At 33.9% G+C, this 9,132-nt stretch overlaps 1 protein-coding gene across 1 annotated transcript; it reads left to right on the top strand.

Moving 5' to 3' along the window:
• On the top strand, positions 1-5,311 carry LOC111991900 (DNA-directed RNA polymerases II, IV and V subunit 12). The gene is made up of 3 exons (XM_024023715.2): positions 1-134; positions 229-321; positions 5,015-5,311. The coding sequence occupies exons 1-3, from the start codon at positions 95-97 to the stop codon at positions 5,035-5,037; spliced, it is 156 nt and encodes a 51-aa protein (XP_023879483.1). The 5' UTR covers positions 1-94; the 3' UTR covers positions 5,038-5,311.
• Positions 5,312-9,132: the final 3,821 nt, after the last annotated feature.

Raw genomic sequence — 9,132 nt, 5'->3', positions numbered from 1 at the left:
TTTCTTAAAAGAAAAACATAATAGATGATATAGCAGTTGGGGTCGGCGAATAGAGACAGAGAGAGAAACCCGAAAAGCCCTAGAAGATTTCTTGATGGATCCTCCACCGGAACAAGTCAACTACATCTGCGGAGGTATCATAGACTATTATTTGGTATTCCTGGCAAACAAACATAGACTTATGATTTAAGCAAGCAAAATATTGATAGTGATTAATGGGTTTTACAGATTGTGGGATGGAGAACACTCTGAAGCCAGGTGATGTGATACAGTGCCGAGAGTGCGGTTACCGCATCTTGTACAAGAAGCGCACTCGCCGCAGTAAGCTACTTTTTCTTTTTTCTTTTTTCTTAAACTAAATAAATAATTAATAATAATTATACCTTTTTGTTTCTTTGGGTATGAAAATTAAATTATATTTTTGCTATTATGTTCTAATTATGATTGAATTGAATATTAGTTTTGTCTCGTTTAATTGCACTGTGTTTTTTACTCTGTTTAAATTTATTTATTTGATAAACTGTTTGAATTTATTGATAAACTGTAAGGTTGTGCTGATTTATATACTTGTTGGGTATGGGTTAATAGAGGTTAAGAGAGAGTATGACTCTGGATATAATAGAACTGCAGAGAAGAATACATGTAGTTAATTTTAACTAGTTTCTTGAGAATCTGTACCCCAACTCCATAAATTTTGTGCACTAAGGCTTGCTTGTTCTTTTTTTGTTTTTGTTGTTGTTGAGGGTTTTAAGTAGTTGACAGAGGGATCCGGAGACATGTGCCTTATTTTAGACTTAGTGGGAATGGTGGCTGCTTCCTATAAATTGGTATTGGCTAGGGTAATAACTTGAGTTTTTCATTTTTTTAGTGTTAATTAGCAGAGCATAAGACAGGTGCATTGTTTTAAGAACGCAAGACCAAGTCGTTCATATTAGATTCCACCTTTGGGGACATTGAGTGGTGTTCAGGATCAGATCTACAGAGTTAGGACTAGTGCAAGATTGAAAGATTCTACAGACTAAAAAAGCAAGTAATGAATATGTAGGTGTCTTTTTAAAACCCTAATTTTTGTTAATAGAATCAGGGCTAAATGCTAAAATATATGCTGTTTTCTTTTTGGAGACCTCCTTTCTAGAAGCGAGAAGTGTCTTTTTCTTTTTTCTTTTTTTTTCTGCATTCTAATCCCCTCTTTGTAAAAGAGAACTATGTGATGTTGTCTGTTAGTATCTCTGGTGGCCTACATTATCCAAGAATACTCCAGTTCTTGTCTTGTAATGTGGAGGTTTTCACTAGTATACCAACTTTCATATTTAGAAATGATTAATGTAAAGAATGGGAAAGGGATTTAGAGCGTAGGATTCAAGGTCAGCTGGGCCTCCTAAGAACAAGAAGAATAGAGAGAAGATTCAAGAGAACAGAGGAAAGAATCACTGAAGAATACATCTATTTGCTTAAATTCCTTGTGTATACAAGTTGTTGCCTCTTGTACTACTCCCTTAGCACCTTACTTCCGTAACTAACTCCATCCAGTAACTACCACACAGCTATTGACTAACTTATTATACCAACTGTCAATGTACCTAACTTTAACAGACTCATATTCCAGCTATCAATGTATATCAATGTGTAATCAAGTGTATCAATGTGTTATCCTAACAATATCCTTCCCTTTAGAAGACCTTGCCCACAAGGTGAGGGAATCTTTTCTGCATGATATATAAACTCTCCCAAGTAGCATCTTCAGGACCTTCCCCCTGCCATTGGATTAAGACTTGAGTGATAGTTTTGCTATGAAGTTGATGAGTTCTTTCTTGTAGCACAACTGCTAGTTATGATGTGACAGCTCCATCTAAATCTGTAGGTGGGAATGTTGGAACAGAGACCACATGTTGCCCCAACTTAGCCTTCAAGCAAGAAACATGGGAAGTAGGTTGGAGCTTAGAATCTGGGGGTAAATCAACTTATAGGACACCTCACCAACCCTCTGCAGAATCTGAAATGGGCCATAATACTTGGGAGATAATTTATTTACTTGGTGGTACTTTAGGGATTTTGATTTATAAGCCTGGAGTCTGAGAAACACCTAATCACCCACTGCAAAACTCCTTTCAGTTATGTGCTTATCAGAATACAACTTCATACTTTCTTGAGCTGCCACCAGATTATGCCTCAACAAGGAAGTTAATTGTTGCCTTGATATTAGATGGGCATCCACACTTTCAACCTTTGTTGTTCCAGGAACATAATCCATAAGCCTAGGAGGTGGATATCCATACAAGACCTCAAATGTAGTAAGCTTGAGAGAGGTATGAAAATTGGTGTTAAACCAAAATTCAGCAAGAGGTAACCATTCCACCCAAGAAGCTGGTTTATCAGCTGCAAAAGCCCTCAAGTAATACTCAAGACTTTTATTCACAACCTCAGTTTGGCCATCTATCTAAGGGTGATAGGCTGAAGACATGGCCAGTTGAATGCCTTGAAGCTTCATCAACTCTTGCCAAAAATGAGAAGTGAAAATAGGGTTCCTGTCATTGAAAATTGAAGTAGGCATACCATGCTATTTGAACACATGTTGCATGTAAAGGGCTGCTACATTAGAAGCAGTATGTGGATGAGACAAAGCTACAAAATGAACAAACTTAGTGAACCTTTCCACAACCACTAAAACAACATCCTTCATCTGAGATTTTAGAAGACCCTAAATAAAACCCATGCTCATAGCTACCCAAGGCTTCTCTGGTATAGGTAAAGGTTGTAACAATTAACAAACCAGCTGGACTGCAGGTTTCATGCTTGAGCCTTTGACAAGTGTTACACTTCCTGACATACTTCTTTACATCAGCTCTTAACTCGGGCCAATAAAAGTCCCTTTAGACCCTGTGTAAGTTCTTGAGATAGCCTGAATGACCTCCCAAAGGACCATCATGAATTTGCTGCAAGATTCTATCTTCAAAGAATCACAAATACCCAAATAAATTCTGCCTTTATATAAAAGCAATCCATTCTGTAGAGTAAAGCCCTTAGGACCATGCACCCCTGATTGAAAAGCCTTCAAGATACTCTGGATAAATGGATCAGCAGCTTAACTAGCCTTGAGTTGGACTAATCAATCAGGAGTTGGAAAGGAAATCATACACAATATACCATCCTGAGAAGGATTTTCACCAGCCTCAACCTGCCTGGACAAAGCATCAGCCACCATGTTCTCCTTTCCTTTCTTGTATTCAACAATAAAAGCATACCCTAAAAGCTTGGTAATCCATTTTTGTTGAGTTGGATTACCAATCTTTTGCTCCAAAAGGTATTTAAGACTTTGCTGATCTGTCTTCATGAGGAAAGGCCTTCCCACAAAGTATGACCTTCACTTGTGTCCAACAGTAACCAAAGTCAACAATTCCCTCTCATAAGTTGATAAGGTCAAATTCCTACCCCTAAGGGCTTGGCTGTGAAAGGCCATAGGCCTGCCCTCCTGCATCAACACAGCCCCCAACCCTCTACCAAAAGCATCACACTCTACCATAAAGGGTTTATCAAAATTTGGTAAAGCTAAAACAGGTGGATTGGACATAGCTGACTTAAGATGTTGAAAAGCTAAATTAGCTTCTTCATTCCAAGAAAAAGAATCCTTTTTTAGTAGTGCAGTCAATGGGGCTGCAATCTGCCCATACCCCTTTATAAAGGAAAGTGCTAGTAAAATACACTGATAATCAATATTCAAGGAATGCTCAAATGCATCGATTGCAAAATATATATTTGTTTGACATTTTGATTTGTGGAGTTTAGCAAAAGATAAAACAAAGGGCATGATTTTGGTTTCTGAGCTGTGTTAGGTTCCATTTTCATTCTTGAATTATGAATTTTGTCAATTTAGTACCTAAGTTATGAAAATGGTTTACTGTTACCCTTGCCCCCACTTTCCTCTCAGAAATCAACTGATTTTTTTTTTTTTAATATGATTTTGATAATTAATTTCGCCAGTGAGGGTGAGAGTTATATTGAATTGTTTTCAGAATCTCAGGGACTAAATTGACATAATAAGTAGTTTTGGGATGAAATAAACTTTGATGCATAGTTCCTTATCAAAGAAAAAACTATGATGCTTAGTTCAAGGACCAAAATAATTGCTTGACCTAAAACAGACCTCACACTAAATGTCTGGTAGCATATGATGTGCTCATAGAACATTGTTGGTTCAGTTTCTAAGAGTCTTCATTTGACATCTTTGGTTTAAATCTTACGAATCCTGGTTTCATGAGTTATTCTGTTTTGCATATACAGTGCCTGCATTTGGTTGATAGCACTGGAGGGATAGTGCTAGTGTATGATGTGCAAATTATTGGCAAACTTCCATGTGATATGTATTTTATTTTTTTTGACAAGTAAGAAGTGTCTATATTGAAAAAACTACTTTATGCAAAAGGAGCACAAAGAAGTTAAAATTTACAAGGAAGAAAAAGAAGAGAACAAAAAAAACAAAAGAGAACTAAAGAACTGGGATTGCTATGATATGCTAGACATTCACTGTTAACCCTTTTCCTAATAGTTCTACCTTTTGGTATCGATGATTTTGAACAATTTTATTCCAAGGTGTAGTTGAAGCAGAGCTCTTTGGCTCTTCTTTTTTTGGATATACTGAGCCAACTACCTCACCATTCACCTTATTCTTATTCTTATCTGGAGTTTTAGAAAGCCCCTGTGCTTTCAAACAGACTTCACTAACAGATGTCTTTTGAGATTTTTTTTTTTTTATTCTTATTCTTATCTGGAGTTTTAGAAAGCCTTGTGCTTTCAAACAGACTTCACTAACAGATGTCTTTTGAGAATTTAAAAAAAAAAAAAACCACTATCTAATGTAATATGGTTAGATATTCTGCTGTGCATTTTAATGTTTTCTTATTTCTTGTGATCTTGTTGGAGCAAATCTTGTTCTTGTAATGTAAACCCTGTTGAATTATCTGGTTTTGCAATGCATGTTACGTTGAACAGTGAATTAACATGGTGCTTTCTGTTGCAGTTGTTCAATACGAGGCACGCTGAAGAAGAGAAGTGGGGAGGCATGGGCATGCAGCAGCAGCAACAAAGACAACAAAGACTATCTGTATTGGGTCCATCTTACAACTTGTTAATATGGTGGTTAAGTCTGTCTAAGTTTGGGATAATTGGATTTGATCTCCTATGATTAAAATTTTTTATTTGGACCTTAACGTTATATAGTACTTAGTTTCCAATTTGATTCCTTTCCGTTTATGCCAAGGATTTAAATTCCGTTTCGTTCCAATGCTCACGAATTCCAGCAGTTCCAGTCTCTCAATTCCAAGCTGTTCCAGATTGTGTTGAATTTTTAATTTTTTTTTATTATCTTTTTTTAATATTGACTAACGGAAATCAAGCAAACGCACGTGGTTAAAAAAAAAACCATTGGTGTCGGGCCTTCCTTAATCTTTTAAAGACTACGAGTGTGATAGAGCATCCATCAACAAAAGAATCATTCCATCAACTTCATGAGTTTCTACTGATTAAGAGAGAAACTTTTGATGTTAGGCCTTATTTCATCCTTTAGAGACTACGAGTGTAATAGAGTTAGGGCTATAGATGATCTAAGTCAGTCATGAATAACTAAGGTTCAGTTTGATAAAAAGTTTATTCATGTTTGTTTGTTTATAAATAAGTCAAGCTTAAATCTTAGTTTTAGAATCGTTTAATAAACAAGTTGAGTCCAAGCAAAAAAATTTGTTCACGAACAAGTTTGAGAGCTATTAGGCTTAATACAAACAATTCAAATATAGACTTATTTTATAAGTTTATATGTGTTAGCGAAATATTCTCATTACACATATCTTAATAATGACATGACCAACATTGGACTACTACTTATTACCTTAATAAGCTTAATTTTTTCTTTCCCTCAAAACTGACAAAGAACCACTTTAAACCATAGTTATATTCAAAAATTAATTAATTAATTAATTAATTAATTGTGCCATATACGATCCTTCTTTATTTATCATCTAAAATAAAGTTATGAAATATGTTAGTATTTTCTCATATATAATAGTTATTAAATAAGTATTTTTCTAATTCGTGAATGTAAAAATTGTATTTTGAACAATTGCTAAAGCTATAGACAATGAATGATAAATAAATGAATTTAATTATCTAAAATTTTAATTTGAATAATGGCTAATTATAAGTAAGACTAAATGAAAGATAAAATGAGTATACTATTTTCCTTTTTCATAATTTTAGATATTTAAGCATTTAATAATATAATTTTTTTTTTAGTTAATTTATGTCAAGCTCAAAAGCTTGGCCCGAGCTCAAATTTGAGCTTGATATTAAGCTTGAGCTTGGCTTGACTAACTAATCAAGCCAAGCTAAGCCAAATTCAAACTTTTTGAATTTCTCACAAGGTTAAGCTCAAACACTATTTTTAAGTTTGTCACGAGTTCAAGCCAATCTTGAGTTTTGACGTTTCCTAACGAGTCTAGCTTGGCTTGCCCATATAGAGCATCCGTCGACAAAAGGATCATTCCATCAATTTCAAGAGTTTCTACCAATTGAGAGAGAAATTGGGTTTCAGTTTTGAAAGAAAAAGAACCCAAAGGGAGAGAGAATTATAGATTGTAAATCCCACCAAATGAATTCACAACTGCTTACCTTCACAAAATTGTAAACCGCAGCCACATATCCCTAGCAAAAAATAAAAATAAATAAAATAATGGAATATTGAAATTAAATAAGAAGAAGAATAATAGAATCTTGAAATAAAATGAGAAGAAAAACCAAAGATCGGCCAACACAGCTCATACCAATAACAGCTTATTATACCAAAACTAATAAATTTTTGAATCTGAAATCTAAGATGGTAGGACTGATGCACAGGTAGTTGTTGTTGCGGGGTTCGATGGGACCATGAATGGTGTCGTCGGGAGCACGAACGGCAAGATCAGCAACGATGTCTCTCTCTCCTCAATTTTTCTCTCTCTCAGCTGAAGCCCAATTTTGAGTGAAAACTTCACGGATGGGTTTTTACTTTTTATGCACCCACCTGCGTGTCACATGATTACTGTTAGCCAATTTAAACAGGAGACTAATAAAAGTTTCAATTTAGCACATTTGTGAAGTTCATGTACTAAATTGGTTAAAATAAAACTTCACTGGATGTAATAGCCATTACCCAAAAATTTAGAGAGTGTCATGGTATTTTTTCCAACACCGAAATATTCTGTTATAGTATTTAATCTGAAATGATTTTCAAAACCTTTGTTTTATACCTGTCATTATGATGGGTGTTAATTGTTAAAGGCTAACTAAGTTCAAAACAACTTAGTTTAAGAATGCTAAAACTACATCGTTTGAGTCATATATATAGTTTTGTTTTTCTTCCTTTCTTTTTTTTTTTTTTTTTTTTTTTTTTTCCTTTTATTCATTATTTTTAAATTCATTTTTCTTTCCTTTTCTAGTTTATTATTTGATGGGTTTTAATCTTTTCCATTTTTCTCTTCAATGGTTGCCACTAGCTCTCGTTAATGTCATTTCTACTAGACTTGGTAAATAGGTCAATTTAGGTTGGTACAAGTTCGACTTGAATGAGTTTGGGTCAAACCGAGAATGATGGTTAGGCAAAGGTTGGACTGAAACGGGTTACAAACTGGTGATCAGTCTCTAGTTTTTGACAGATTGAGTCAAAACTAGTGTGACAAGTATATTTTTGCATAATTTTTTTTAATAAAAATATAAATAGTAAAATGTTTTAGCTATTTTGTTTTTCTTCCTTCCAATATAAACAAAACAACAAAGAAGAAAAACACCTAAAAAATAAATGTTAAGTAATACATAAATTCTTGTGTTTATAATTAAATGTTTACTCGTATAACAATTTTAAAAAAAATAAAAGAAAAATTGGAAAATATGAAAAACCTTCCAAATAAAATCTCATCATTATTAAATATTTCCAACTTTGTTATTACCATTATTATTAATTATATTTTTGAGATAGGTAGATAGTAGAAGAGGGCAAGGTGAAGTTCAAATTACGTATATAGGGTCACTACAAAGGATGCCATTACCATTAATGTATCACTTGAACCATATTTCCAATTTTACTTAACAAAACAAAATAGCTACAAATATGAAAAATAGTAGACCCTTATGTTGGCATTTAGAATTGAAAGTATGGTCAAGGGCATTTAGCAAACTAGTTGGCACCTCCTTATGTTTCCAACATAGACATCAATGGTTCAAATCAAGGGAGTCAATTTCGTACCGAATGCCATTTTGGTTTGGCCAAGGGAAAGAAATCTTTTGGTACTGGTTGATATTGGTGTACTGTTTTAGGATTACCATATATAATTCAAATTGTCAACATTTTTTTTTTAATTATACAAGCCGAAATACCCAAATATACCCAGTACAGTTGATACAAGCCACTACAATCCAATATTATTTGGTACATTCTAGAGGAGTACCAGTATCGATTTAATAATTAGTACGACATATTTTCCTGATATCACCAGTACTAGTATGTTATTAACTTCCCTGAGTCAAAAGTCCCCTCCCCCATATCAATTAAAAAAGAAAATAATGTTACTTTTTTGCCCATCAACAACAACCAATAACAATTTGTCACTTAAGATTTGCTGTGAAAGTATTGTGAAAATATTATAGATATAGCATTTATATTATTAATATATCTTCCTTGCTCTTTGAAAAATAGGACAACATTAAATGAAATCAACTACACCATTGTCATTTGGGAATTTATCAAAGCCAATAAAAAAGTAACTTATCAAGCGGGAAAACTAGAAATTTGTTACCTATGTTGAAAAAGAAAAAGAAAAAATTGGAAAAGAAAAACCAGATTTACATTTGTTAAGTTATGATTTTTCTCATAACATTAATGTTGGCTTATTCTATGACAAAAAGTGTTGTAATTGCATAAATGTATTTCCCTGTATTTTTGTGAGATTTATTTGTAAGGGGTTTAGTATTTAGTGGTGAAGATTTGATCAAAACAACTCAAAGTCACATGAGAAGCACATGCAAGAAGGTGAACAATCAGGCCAAGTGTTCAACTCAGTACAGCCTGTCCAGGAGGTTAACTTACGGATTGGATTCGCAACTTACACCAGT

The sequence above is a fragment of the Quercus suber genome, unplaced genomic scaffold, assembly GCF_002906115.3.
Source record: "Quercus suber isolate HL8 unplaced genomic scaffold, Cork oak 2.0 scaffold_58, whole genome shotgun sequence".
Lineage (NCBI taxonomy): Eukaryota > Viridiplantae > Streptophyta > Magnoliopsida > Fagales > Fagaceae > Quercus > Quercus suber.
The sequence above is the reverse complement of the archived record's forward strand: the minus strand, read 5'-3'. Positions and strand labels throughout refer to the sequence as shown.